Source organism: Chelonoidis abingdonii, chromosome 9, assembly GCF_003597395.2.
Source record: "Chelonoidis abingdonii isolate Lonesome George chromosome 9, CheloAbing_2.0, whole genome shotgun sequence".
In the NCBI taxonomy this organism is placed as follows: domain Eukaryota; kingdom Metazoa; phylum Chordata; order Testudines; family Testudinidae; genus Chelonoidis; species Chelonoidis abingdonii.
In genome coordinates this window covers 23999080-24013354 of record NC_133777.1, presented here as the reverse complement: position 1 = coordinate 24013354, position 14275 = coordinate 23999080, and the positions used below count along the sequence as shown (strand labels likewise).

The following is a 14275-nucleotide window of genomic DNA, read 5'->3' as shown; positions in this document are numbered from 1 at the left end:
GCAAACCTCTTTTGTTTTCTTATAATTCGTTTTAAAATGAATGAAGGACTGGCATCTCCATTTTGTAAAAATCTGCTGAAGTTAATGGACAATGGAGCAGAACTGGTGTACTAGAGTACCATCCTTTTCTAGTCTATCATCCTTTATTGATTAATAAACACAATTTTTAATGCAGAAAAATAAATTGATAGACATCTGTGTGTCTGGAGTTCTATGTCTGCCTCCTCCTTTGCATCAGCCTCTGACTGCAGCAGTTCACTTTAATAACCTAAAATATCAAACACCACTTAAATGATTAGCCTTACATCTTGCTATAATATTTGGAATTAAAGTAGGAGGAGTTGAGCCAAATAGACTAGAAAATAAAACTATCACAGAAATTCTGCCGGTTTGGGGGGAATTTTCCACAGATTTGTGTTGTCACCAAGATCATTTACTTACTTTGTATGCTGCTCTAAGGCAGAGAATTCCAGTGAAGCAGATTAGAGCAGTGACATGTTATCTTCCAGGATAAAGTGAGATTGTATTTCTCCTGCAATCACCCATGTTGTCACTTCCAATTGCCAGTGCTTCTAAAGGAACGATGGACTTTCAGCTACCATGAATCATGAGAAATAGGAGTAAGGAAAAGCTCCTGGCATAGGTGCTGGAACTAGGGGTGCTGTCACAGCCCCTGGGTTGAAGTGGTTTCCAGTATATACCAGGTTTACAATGTGGTTCAATGGCTCTTAGCACCCCCACTATAAAAATTGTTCCAGCACCCTTGTCTCATGTTGTGGCATATCTGCTGAGATGATAAACGTGCAGTGGTGATGCACACTGTGTGGGAGGACTGGGTCCCAAAGGCTAGCGTATGATTCATCATAGCATTCCACTCAGCATGCAGGTGCAAGAGACCTATATCATGCCATGATGATAATTAAAAGTCAGTCATAGTGCCTAGGGTTAATAATTTCCTACTGAACTACCACATTGTTCTTTATACCTGTTGTCATAAACAGATTGTTAAGGGTTAATGTCTCTTTCACCTGGAAAGGGTTAACAAACAAGGAACTAAACACCTGACNTGCTCCAATACCAAACTATTCTGCTTCAACTCCTCCAAACTGCTCTCTGCTCCAATACCAAACTATTCTGCTTCAACTCCTCCAAACTGCTCTCTGCTCCAATACCAAACTATTCTGCTTCAACTCCTCCAAACTGCTCTCTGCTCCAATACCAAACTATTCTGCTTCAACTCCTCCAAACTGCTCTCTGCTCCAATACCAAACTATTCTGCTTCAACTCCTCCAAACTGCTCTCTGCTCCAATACCAAACTATTCTGCTTCAACTCCTCCAAACTGCTCTCTGCTCCAATACCAAACTATTCTGCTTCAACTCCTCCAAACTGCTCTCTGCTCCAATACCAAACTATTCTGCTTCAACTCCTCCAAACTGCTCTCTGCTCCAATACCAAACTATTCTGCTTCAACTCCTCCAAACTGCTCTCTGCTCCAATACCAAACTATTCTGCTTCAACTCCTCCAAACTGCTCTCTGCTCCAATACCAAACTATTCTGCTTCAACTCCTCCAAACTGCTCTCTGCTCCAATACCAAACTATTCTGCTTCAACTCCTCCAAACTGCTCTCTGCTCCAATACCAAACTATTCTGCTTCAACTCCTCCAAACTGCTCTCTGCTCCAATACCAAACTATTCTGCTTCAACTCCTCCAAACTGCTCTCTGCTCCAATACCAAACTATTCTGCTTCAACTCCTCCAAACTGCTCTCTGCTCCAATACCAAACTATTCTGCTTCAACTCCTCCAAACTGCTCTCTGCTCCAATACCAAACTATTCTGCTTCAACTCCTCCAAACTGCTCTCTGCTCCAATACCAAACTATTCTGCTTCAACTCCTCCAAACTGCTCTCTGCTCCAATACCAAACTATTCTGCTTCAACTCCTCCAAACTGCTCTCTGCTCCAATACCAAACTATTCTGCTTCAACTCCTCCAAACTGCTCTCTGCTCCAATACCAAACTATTCTGCTTCAACTCCTCCAAACTGCTCTCTGCTCCAATACCAAACTATTCTGCTTCAACTCCTCCAAACTGCTCTCTGCTCCAATACCAAACTATTCTGCTTCAACTCCTCCAAACTGCTCTCTGCTCCAATACCAAACTATTCTGCTTCAACTCCTCCAAACTGCTCTCTGCTCCAATACCAAACTATTCTGCTTCAACTCCTCCAAACTGCTCTCTGCTCCAATACCAAACTATTCTGCTTCAACTCCTCCAAACTGCTCTCTGCTCCAATACCAAACTATTCTGCTTCAACTCCTCCAAACTGCTCTCTGCTCCAATACCAAACTATTCTGCTTCAACTCCTCCAAACTGCTCTCTGCTCCAATACCAAACTATTCTGCTTCAACTCCTCCAAACTGCTCTCTGCTCCAATACCAAACTATTCTGCTTCAACTCCTCCAAACTGCTCTCTGCTCCAATACCAAACTATTCTGCTTCAACTCCTCCAAACTGCTCTCTGCTCCAATACCAAACTATTCTGCTTCAACTCCTCCAAACTGCTCTCTACTCCAACACCAAACCGCTCTGCTTCAACTCCTCCAACTGTCTTATTGAAGCAGGTTTTTTTTTTTATCAGGTGACTGGCTTCAGGTGCTCTAATTGGCTTAATTGGCTTCAGGTGCTCTTCTGTAGCAGCCACTCTTCCCTCCACAGGGGATAAGGCTCTCATCATCCTGGGGCTTACATACCTCCCATCTATCATTCTCCTGCTGCCCTCTGGCCAAGGCAGGCTCCAGGCACCAGCACAGCAAGCAGGTGCTTGGGGCAGCCAATGGGAAGGGGTGGCACATCCGGCTCTTCGGCGGCAATTCGGCAGTGGGTCACTCAGTCTCTGCCGCTGAATTGCCATCGAAGAATGAAGCAGTGGCGGTAGAGCTGCTGCTGAAGTGCCACCGATTGAGCTTTTTTTTTTCCCCATCGCTTGAGGCGGCAAAAACCCTGGAGCCAGCCCTGCCTCTGGTCATGCTATATCACACTATAGACAACACCCAAAAGCATAGGGTCCGCTGGCTGCTTGATACAAAAAGACATGGTATTTAAATGTCTTATTTTGCATCAAGCACTGGGAAATGGGAACATCTTTCAGGCACAGAGAGGGAGGGACAGTTGTTGAATGAGGAATTTGGCTTGCTACCCGGCCAGAAATGTCAGTATCAAAACAACATGAAAACTGTTTCAATGGTATTTCTAATAGCAATGGTCAAAGCTCAAATGATCTGGAAGGTCAGGTCAGAAAATTATACAAAAAAGCTGATGCTTATTCAAAGCCAATGTGCAGCTTCAGAGTCTGAAAAAAACAAACTGATATCTCACAAAAGACCACTTTCTAGTTTGATTTCTATGTGGACCAAAAGTACCACACCATTATTATTAGACACTTATTGAGTACTAAGTATTCATTACTGTACCAAGGCAGACCTGACACCTGCCCCAAGGAGCTTTCTATCTAAATTAGACACTAAGAGAAAGAAAGAAAGAAAGGAAGAAAGGAAGAAAGGAAGAAAGAAAGTGGACATTAAGCCTTTAAGCAACTAATGCTTTTAGCTCTGAGGGCCCCAGGCTTCAGTCCCTGGTTTGCTGGTCTAGGGAAATGTCATACCACAACACATAGTCCACCTTGCCAGGGTAAAGAAGAAAAGCTGAAAGGAATGGAGTGTGATGAAGGTGAGAGATAGATTGGAGAGGATGAATATGAAGAAAAGAGCCTGTCAACTTGGCCAGGAGGTATTCACCTGTGACCTGAATGACAGTGGTTTCAGTGGAAAGGAGTGAAACTGGACTGCAAAGGAATTAAAACAGTAATGAAGGCATGAAGACCATGAGAATAGATCTCATGGCCTTCATGCCTTAAATAATCAGCAGACAAAGGGGCAGAGAGAGATGGGGCAGTTGTAGAAAAAGCTTGAGCTAGCAATGGCTGAGGAAAAACAGATGATTTCAGCAAAAACAGCAATCAAACAGACATTTTAGTTCTCGGGTCAAATAGTCTAGAGGGTGAAAAGTTTGGATGTTTTCTTTTTGTATTTGTGTGCTGTACAGCTATAGTGAGTGTAAATTGTAGGTTTTCTTTTGACATTTTATTTAATAAACATGAACAGAAAGAAGAGTTCAGATGGGAAGCAACAGAAGCCAGGAAACAAGAGGGAATGGAGTCAAAGGGGCAGGTAAGTTCACTGAGACGGAGCCATCTGTATACTGACTATGTAACAGCAGAGATATGGTAACAGAGACCCTCTTGACTACATGTGACACAAGTGACATAAATATAACTCAGGAACATAAGAGGAAGCAACTGATGTGCTGCCTGGACTTCAATACAGTGTTCCGTAGTAACAGAGTGTTCACAATCATAACACTGATTTGGACCCTTTGCAGCTTTTGTTCTGCATAGTCTAAGGGGAAATAATAGCCAACCCCTTCTGACTGTGGTGCTATAATCCTGCTGGCATGATAGTTACTAGGATATAATCAAAGAAAAAGTGACACTTTTGTAGTCTGAAACGTCAGCAGCTGATGGTGTATTTTTACTTGTCTTTTAATCCTTCCTTAGATGCCATGAGACAAAACACTAAAGAACTCAGCTGTATGTAACAGTTGTCTTATACTGATCTGGAAAATACTATACATGGCAGGTTATTTGCACCATCTGCTGCAAAAGTGTCACTCAAGGGAAGCAGGGTAGACACCTAGGAATGTCCAGGATGAGAAATCATTTAAAGGAGGAAAAGAAACTCCAGTGGGAAAAGTCTATGAAAATGAATAGTTCATGCTGTCAAGAGGATTAAATCTTGTAGAGAGGAGAAACAGATGGTGCAATAGGAATCAGTTTTGAGTTTTAGTGGATATTCAGAATTCTCTTGCAACCAGCCAACTGCCTTTACACACCATCACCTGAATGGTGTTTTATCTGTATTTCACAGCAACATCTTAAAGTCTTTACAGTGAAAGCAGCTGGAGCAAAAAGCACATTGCATAAAATGTGTACAACCCCCCTTCTTCTCCCTCTCCCAAGTACACACAACAACCCAAATCTTTGGCCAAAGTAAAGACTTTTGCTGAGTATAGCTACGTTCAGGAAGTTTCATATAGAAAGCAGTAAGGCTCGGCTGTCCCATCATGATTCACAACACATATATAAACTAGCAAACATATAACTTGCACTGGGTTAGTCATAAGCTGCAGTGCTGCCTTCAGTTTTGGACATCTTGCATTTTAAAAAGATATTGATAAATTAGAAACAGTTCAGAAAAGAGCAATAAAAATGATAAAAGTTTATAGGACAGGACCTAGAGTACAAGTAAATGCTAAGAGAGACTTGGGCATCTGGACATAAGAAGAGACATAACTTAACTGTCTACCAGTACACAGAGGAGATTTATATTAAAATTATAGGAACCTGTTATTCTGATTGGACAATGAAGCCCAAACAAAAGTAACAGGTTAAAACAGTAGCAGGAAAATTAGCTTCCATACTAACTTTAAATATTTATAAGAAAAGATATGCATTAGAGTAAGATGTGAGATTGCCACTGATGGAGATATACTGTTACTTAATTCAATCTTTGGTTAACCTGAGTCTCTCATATGATCAATAAATTTGGAGATGAATCATTAAAAAAAATGAACAATCTCCATCTTCTATTATACTTAATTTTGATAGTTTTAATCAGGTTTTAGTAAGACAATGTCAAATTCTGAAGATGACGAATATGTTTATAAAAGATGATCACAACTAGTGTTCTGTTGTTCAGAAGTTGCTACTGTAGCAATATGCACTGGTATGTGATATGCAAACAGTGAGACACACCCGTAGGGGGCAAACGGATGGAGATCAACCTTTCATTCAAAGAGGAAAAGACTTGTTCAAAGACAGGAAGGCAGTATACAGTGTTTCCATCTGTGACGGGGTGTACTTACCCTGCACTAGACAAGAGAGGGTTAACCCCATACTATGGGTGACAGAAGTCTCACCCTCTCAGGCTGTGCTGGGCATGCTCCAACTACTGTCTCAGTATAAAAGGTAGCAGCCCAGCTCATTCTAGGTTAACTGCCAGAGGGGAAGGATCTTGGGTGGATGCTCTAGCAGAAGAGCCATCACAGCCTTTGTATGAGGGACTGGAGACCCTGAGAGCCAGACTGGAGGGCTGAGGTCGATGAAGCCTCAGGAAATCACCCACACTGAAAAGCCTTGGAACCTCAATGCTCAATGGACTATAATGCCTGGAAACACAGTAGGAAGTGACCCAGAGAGGACGTGCAAGTGGCATCTCCAACCTGAGTGAGGTCATAAACAGATAAGAAAAGTTAATAGCACAGAAGTACTTTATATCTCTTTGATTATAAAGAGTTAACAAATTCAGTAAGCCTGGCTGTCACCTGATCAGTGGACCAATCAGGAGACAGGATACTTTCAAATCTTGAGGGAGGGAACTTTCTGTGTGTGCTGTTAGTTTTTGGTTGTTGTTCGCTCTGGGGGCTCAGAGGGACCAGACGTGCAACCAGGTTTCTCTCCAATCTCCTTGATATAGGCTCTTATAAGTTCAAAATAGTGAGTACTAGATAGATAAAGCGAGTCAGGCTTATGTTTGTTTTCTTTATTTGCAAATGTGCATTTGGCTGGAAAGGAGTTTAATGTGCATTTGGCTGGAAGGAGTTCTAATTTGTATTTGATCTGAAGGATTTTAATTTGTACTTGAATACTTAGGTGGGAGGGTATTCCCAGTGCCTATAAAAAAAAACCTGTACCTAATCCATCTTAAATTTACAAAGATTTTTACTGTTTTTCTCTCTTAATTAAAGCTTTCTTGTGTTAAACCTTATTGTTTTGTATTCTGGTGTGAGACCCAAGGGACTGGGTTGGATTCACCAGGGAATGGTGGGGAGAAAGGGGAAGGGGAGAGAAGGAATTTCTCTCTGTGCCAGGATACTTTCTCTCAGGGAAAGTCTGGGAGGGAAGAGAGAGGAGGGAGAAGGTGATTTTCCTCTCGTTTTAGATTCAAGGAGTTGAATCACAGTGATTCGAGGGTAACCCAGGGAGGGGAAGCTGGGAGAGCAAAGGTGAGGGAAGGGTTTACTTTCTTGTGTTAAGATCCAGAGGGTCTGGTCTTGGGGTTCCCAGGCAAGTTGGGGACCAGGTGTACAGGCACTGGAATTCCTGGTTGGTGGCAGCGCTACAGGTTCTAAGCTGGTAATTGAGCTTAGAGGAATTCATGCTGGTACCCCATCTTTTGGACGCTAAGGTTCAGAGTGGGGAATTGTACCATGACAGGGCCTCACTGCCCTGCACTCAAAGGCTGTTATATTGACCCTGGCTCGTAGGCCATATTGCACCATACCTGAGGGCAGTTATATTGATTCTAGCCACTAGATTGCACTGCCCTGAACATAAGGGCTGCTGGCAGTGACTCTGGCCGCTTTTGGCCTAGAGGCTGTTGAGACTAATGGCAGTGGTATCACAACCCGAAATGGGCATGTGGTGTGCATACCCTGCAACAACATCTAAATCAAACTATTTAAGGAATAAGGACATTGATGCTGTTACAATGCTAGCAGATGAATTAGGTGACATTTGCGGTCCATCCCATCCCAATAGATTTTATGAAGAACAAAACCAAATGGTTTGTCTCTGTTAGAATGCACAATGCTAGGTGATCAGCAACAAGAAGGGGAACATTTAAAAGGTATAGGCTAGCTAGAAGAGGAGGAGGTTGCTGCTTACAAAATGGCCACTTTTAGGCTGTATCTGCTTGGCTTTGCCAAACTTAAAAGGCTAGTTCTAGAAGGCAGCTGGGGGAGAGGGCAGAGAGTAGAGAACAGATTTTCACAAAACATGCTGCTTCAGTGTTGGGCATATTACCACTATACTATGGTTTGGGTTTTCACATTGATTTGTACTTTTTTTCTTCTCAATTTGAGAAATTTTAATTCCACACGTTGAACCTACCGCATGTTTGGTATCACACCCTCCAACATGATTCAAATGGCACGCACATTATGTGCAGACTGCTTTTGCTCCCCTGTGGTTACAAAGTCCATCTCAGAGTAGAACCACCATTCACCCAGAACCAAGGCCTGGTATATGACAGTCCCTTATCATTATAAGCATGGATCAATATTCCTCAGTTTCTGTAAAGCCTGCAGCATTCATTAAAATAAATAAAAAAAGCTTACCCAGTTTTCAAGCTGACCAATGCATCCTCAACGCCTTTCTGATTATACTTTGTCATATAGAGGTGCATATCTGGGTAGTTGTTTCTTATGTTTCTCTCTGTGCTCCCATTTGGAACAGTTCCAAATCGAAAGGGGGGTGAATAATCATGTGGCCTCTGAAACTAGAGAGAAGGAAAGGAACACTCAAAATAAACATGTAAACACATGGCCTAGATGAGACAACTCTATCAGATTGATCTCCTGTTAAATAATTTGCATAGAATTTTGTCCAGCTAATTGCTCCACATTGCCTGCTTCAAGGACAACTTGTGCTTCTGCCATGCTGGACTGACACCTCCTTAGGGTGGACAGATGACAGCAAGTGTGAAAAATTGGAACAGGGGGTGAGGGGTAATAGGAGCCTCTATAAGAAAAAGACCCCAAAATTGGGATTGTTCCTATAAAATTGGGACATCTGGTCACCCTACACCTCCTTCCCTCTTGTCCCATGTAGTGCTGAATGAAAATGTTCACGCCCCAAGTGACATCAGCACATTTCTGACATTCTATATTGCTCCCTCGCAACTTCCAGGGTGTTTCGTGATGGCAGCTGAGTTGACCACAGGAGGCTTGAGACACTGGAACCAGGAGGATGTTCCTCCCTCGAAAACCAGTCCCTCCATCAAAAACCAAAAGTGAAAAAAAGAAAAAAGAGCAAGCGATGCCGTGGGGATGGACAGGTGATAATGCCATTGCCAGCCACACTGAAAATATAACTCTCAAATGAAGTCCTCGCCATCCACGTTCTCTTATTTTCTGTAAGTTTTAGAGACAGCATAGGATGCAAGGAGCCTTTCTTTTAACTGGCCTAGGGCACAAGGGACCACAAAGACTGCACCAGACTAGTACCTGCAGCATGCTTGCCCATCCACAGGAAGAGGGCAAGGTCAAAGGGGGGGGAATTGGCTTGAACCAGTTCAGCCGCCTTCATGAGGATGGAAGTTCATTCTGCACTCTTTGAAAAGTGCGGCAGCCGCTGCCTTGTTTCCCTGAACAATGCCTCTGACAATCCCTGCTGGGACAGTGTACACCTAAGCCCACCCAGACCTATGACTTAAAGACAAAAGTAATTCATTTATGAGCCAGGGGTAGGTGGCTTACTGCCAGTGAGGAGTCTTTTTTCAAATGGACTCTGGATAAGGTTAAAAAATGGACAAGCTATAGAGCTAGGAAAGGCAGAATGTACAGGCACCACACTGGGAATGTTTCAGTATTTCCATAGGATTAGCAGTAGCCTTTTGGGTTTCAGACTGAGTAAACATTTGAATAACATTGTAAGGAAATGTTACCAGAATGAAGGTTAATTAAAATGTTTTGTTAAAATTGGCCCTAAACTGAAGTAACTTGACTAATGAGGAAATTCAATTTAATATGACTGAAAGCAATTCATTGTAGGAAAGACATTATCTAGGATCCTCACTCCACAGTTTCAGTGGTAAAATGCTCTTTGTATTATTACTGTAAAGGTTAGATTCCCAATCCATCTCCCATATAGTGCGAGAGTCAGTCAATATTCATTTATACAGCAGATGCTTCATTTGGGCCACAGAGGTAGTGCTTCCCTTCATAAATTTTGCTCTTGTATAGCAAGAATTCCCAGGCTCCAATGCCAACTGTGAGACAGCAGCAAATAGGCTTGCCTATAAACTATTTGCTATAGGAACATTTTCACTTCTGTCAAACCTTGATTTTAGACTCAAAATAGTTTCTTTATTGCAGTATAATTTTCATGGGATGACACTGCAATTTAATACTTCATTTTAATGAAGCCTATGGAAAACTAGAATGAAACTGACTTTACTTTCATTCAATTTTGCTGCAATATGCTTCTTCCTGTATATCTCTGTTTGCACATTCACACTGCCTTCCTGTTTAAAGGATTATTTCCCTACCTTATCTGTTTCAGTTGATTCAGGCTTACCATAAAATCAGACATTTACACTTTAGTTCATACTTTGTGTGACTGGTTTCTTGCTCTCGCCTTTCTGCACTTTGTAAGCAGAATTGAGTCAAATTCTGCTCCCTGATATATGCCCACAACTTCCATACATGTCAGTGGGAGTCAAATTCTAAGGGGAGAATTAGGTCCAGGTATTTGTTTGACTTATAATTAGTGTCTTAAAATGAATATGACTAGTTCCTCAAGTACTAAGGCTGGCTTAATTTCCTGCTCAAAAATTTTCACATTTTCAAAATTTCAACAAAACTTTTTACAAAAAAAAAAAATTTTTTTGCTGTTATTGAAATAATTGAAATTTTTTCAAAATTCAAATTAGATGAGTTTTTTCAAGCCCTATTCATAGTACTAATGTATAAAAGCAGAGTTAGAAAAAAAGGGGGAAAAAATTGTTTGAATGCCTTGGTGACTTCTCAAGAAGTTTTGCTCTATTTTCACTTTTCATGAAGCTCCATATGAGCAAAGCTGACTCCATAGGAATGTTTGCCGGAAATGAATTTCAAACTAACAGTCAAAATTCAATCCCAAAACATTTATTTAGGGCAGACAAGGCTCATAAAGTACAGGTAATTCAATCAAAGAACAGAATAAATAATGTGTGACTTAGCAGACCAATCACACAACTCATATACTGAAAAGCTAATATTAAAAACTCAAAAGAAGCAAATCATTGAAGAAGAATCTGTAGGCTGGACTTTATTGCCACAAAACATTCAACCAAGTATTGCTAGCCATGAGCAAATTCTTACAGGAGTTGGGGTTTTTTTTAAAGTGATGGTCTGTTCATGCTCTGCAAACAGGAAAAGAGCTAAATGCAATGAACAAATGTATTGCAAATAGTTCACCCAGCTGTAAGGATGAATTTGAAAATCTCAATGATACTTTTAATAATATCTATTCCATGAACTGACACAGGTTGCAGGGAGAATATAGGACCTGTGATTGCATCAAGGATCCATGAAGCTTGGGTTTGAGGAGGCAGCAAAAGCCTCACTTCTGGCAAGTCTTGCTTTTAGACTCAAGTTCTCAAGCACCCTGGTGGGAATTGGAATATATGGGAGCTGTCAGGATGCAATTTTCTTTTTAGACCTTTTGTGAATTATTTTCAGCTCTTTTTTATTGTTAATAAAAATCTCCAAATTAAATGCAGAAAACTTCAATTTTGATCTAAAAGGGCATTTGCTATTATTCAAAAGGCGATCAATCCATTCTTAACTCCCCATATATGTCCGTTACTAGCACTGCAGCATATACAGTAACCAAAAACTCTCTTCCACTGATCTAGGATCCCAATGACACATTTATAATGGTCTGAGCTGAGAAAATAGTCTTATTCTCATTTATATAGTTTGTTTTTATCGCTATGCCTTTCTGCTCCACATGATTTCATTCGAGTGACTGATATCAGACCATTATTCACAAGCAACTTGATCCTTCATGATGATACCCACATTTGAGCTCTCTTCCTTCTCAAACACCACAGTAGAGATAGATTCCAGATATGCTGCCATCAATCTATTTCTTACAGGTACAGCACAAAGTCGAATTACAAAAAGTATGTATAAAGTCCTAGCTATAAAAAATTCATATAGAAACTTTCATCTGAAAATTCTGATGACACTCTGTGGGAATGTCTATACTGCAGCTGGGAGCATGCCTCCCAGCCCGGGTAGACAGACACGTGCTAGCTCTTGCCAAGTTACCATACTAAAAATAGCAGCATGGTCGCTGCGGCATGAGCTAGTTACCTGAGTACAGACTTGGGGCATCTGGTGGGCTTGTATTTGAGTGGCTAGTCTGTGCCACTACATATGCTGCAATGTTCACATCACTATTTTTAGCACACTAGCTCAGGCAGAGGTAGTGCATATCTGTCTACCCAGGCTATCTATGTAGACATATCCTGTGTTGTTCTAATAGCAACTGGAAGGGGCAGGACAGGGAGAGACGGGACAGGGCAAAACTTTTACTCTAACTGGCCAGTCAGCCAGGATGCCTCTTGACTTAACTCTGCTGTACTCTGACAAAGATGCAATGAATCATATATCAGTAAATAACTGCTCAAATGTATGCCCTATATTATTCCACACAAAGAAAACTATGTTAGAAGAACTACATGGTTGAAAAATCAAGGATTCCGGTGTTAGGAAATGCTAGAATTAAGGCTGCTTGTGCAAAATAATCCAGCCTGGGGCACACATCCAACACACAAAATTTCAGCTTGAATAGCTGAAGTTTTGGTAAAGTGAAAAGCAGCGGAAACAGGGTCTTATATTGGGAAGTGTTTGGCAACCTTAATAATAAGCAGAGCTAAAAGTCCTGCATATAATCAGGCTTGAAAGGATTTGATTTTTATCAGTAATGTCAGTAAATCTTGATTTCACTGTACACAGAAACCAGTGAAAAAATAGTTCCATTGATAATAATCAAAATTTACACATAGGCAAAGTAAGACTTCATGAGTAAAATCCAGTGATTTAGACTTTTTTTAATTAGGGTGGTTACAAATGGATGGGTGAATGAAAAGTAAAACCAGACAGGATCTGTGGATTTAAGGATATTTACTTTGTATATTTTGACATGTGATTTTAACAATTTGTGTTTTAATGGTCTATAAATCATTAACATTTTGAATTTTAATATCTACCACCATTAAGTAATAATTATCTGACTCCTCCCCCCCAATTCCCTACATCTGTGAACATTTAAATCAATAAAAAAAATTTTAAATGATTCCAAATAAGCACCAATATTATCCACTGAAATTATAAAAAGAAAATCTAATTCTGCCAAGCCTACCTATAATAAAGGCAATCTAGCTATCATCATCTCTCCTCTCCACAGGTCTCTTACTGTGTCTAGAGCATTTAATGGGTCTTAAAGTCTTGAAAATGTTAAAGTTATTGGGATTTTTTATGTTAAATATTACGGTGAGGTGCAGAGGCCCTGAACAGGATTGGGGCCCTGCTGTAGTAGGGACTCTGTACATACAGAGAAGTAGACATGAACCAGACATGAAACTCTGGAAATTCATGAGTCACTACACAGTGCTGATCATCAGCTTGGATTGTAAAAAGAAAACTTTTAAACAAACTGTACAATGTCCATCTCTAAAATACAGGTGCCAACATCTAAACAAATAGTATAACGTCAGTCTCTAAGATACCATCTCCAAATTATGTTCAGACCTGTACAGATGCACTGAAGGGGCAGGGCTTCTCCATCACATCCACACAGAGCTAGCGCTCAGAGGAAGTGGGCCTATGACTAACAGTACCTACTTGTGCTGACCCAACTAACCCAGTGGTGGCTTTTCTGGCCAAGGCTACAGCACACTGGGATACATACACTTGGGGATGGGAGGGAAGTCTTTGCTGCATCTTACAAAAAAGATTGCATGACCTGCAGAAATCTGGCCTCTCCTTCTCCCCATCTTGTATCTGTTGTGCAAGGGCCAGTTACATTCAGTCCTTGGCCTCCCCTGAGCACAAGGCCATATGGAACTAGCCACCACAAAGGCAGAGTGGCCACAAACTAATGGAGCCACTAGCCATGGAGGAGACCACATGCTAGAGCCCCTTAAGGTGGCCATCAGTAAAAATATCCATAATTTCCTACTGTTGTTCAATAATCTTCCCCATATTGCTTTTAAAAGGCATCCTATGGTATAATAAGTAACAGCTGCTTGGAATGCCAACCTTTTGCACTTACTTTGTGTTTATATAAAAAGTACACCAAGGCTTTTTAAAATCCTTTGAAATAAAAAAAGGATGTCAAAACATAATTTCCTCTTTTCTTCTAACCTCCTGAAGCATTGTGAAGAAGTTTCTGAACACCCACTTTCAGTACATTCTGTGCGAGTACTTCTGGTGTGACAAGAATCACATGGAATTCAGTGACTCATTTGCAAGATTACTAAATAGAAAGGAGTCACCAAGGTCTCAAAGCCGAGGACAAGGGTAAATCGCCTGTCACCATATATTTAGCAAAAGCAATAGGAGAAGGAGGGAGAAAAACAACATATTCCTTGGATGGGAAGTTA

The 14275-nt window shown here is 41.0% G+C and overlaps 1 protein-coding gene across 1 annotated transcript in view; it reads right to left on the bottom strand.

Annotated features, from left to right (window-relative positions):
• GRIN2A (glutamate ionotropic receptor NMDA type subunit 2A) overlaps positions 1–14275 on the bottom strand; it is a 281508-nt gene that overhangs the window by 45860 nt on the left and 221373 nt on the right. Inside the window, exon 10 of the mRNA XM_032794000.2 lies at positions 8238–8398. Within this exon, the coding sequence (XP_032649891.1) occupies positions 8238–8398 (161 nt within the window). The remainder of the gene's footprint in view (positions 1–8237; positions 8399–14275) is intronic.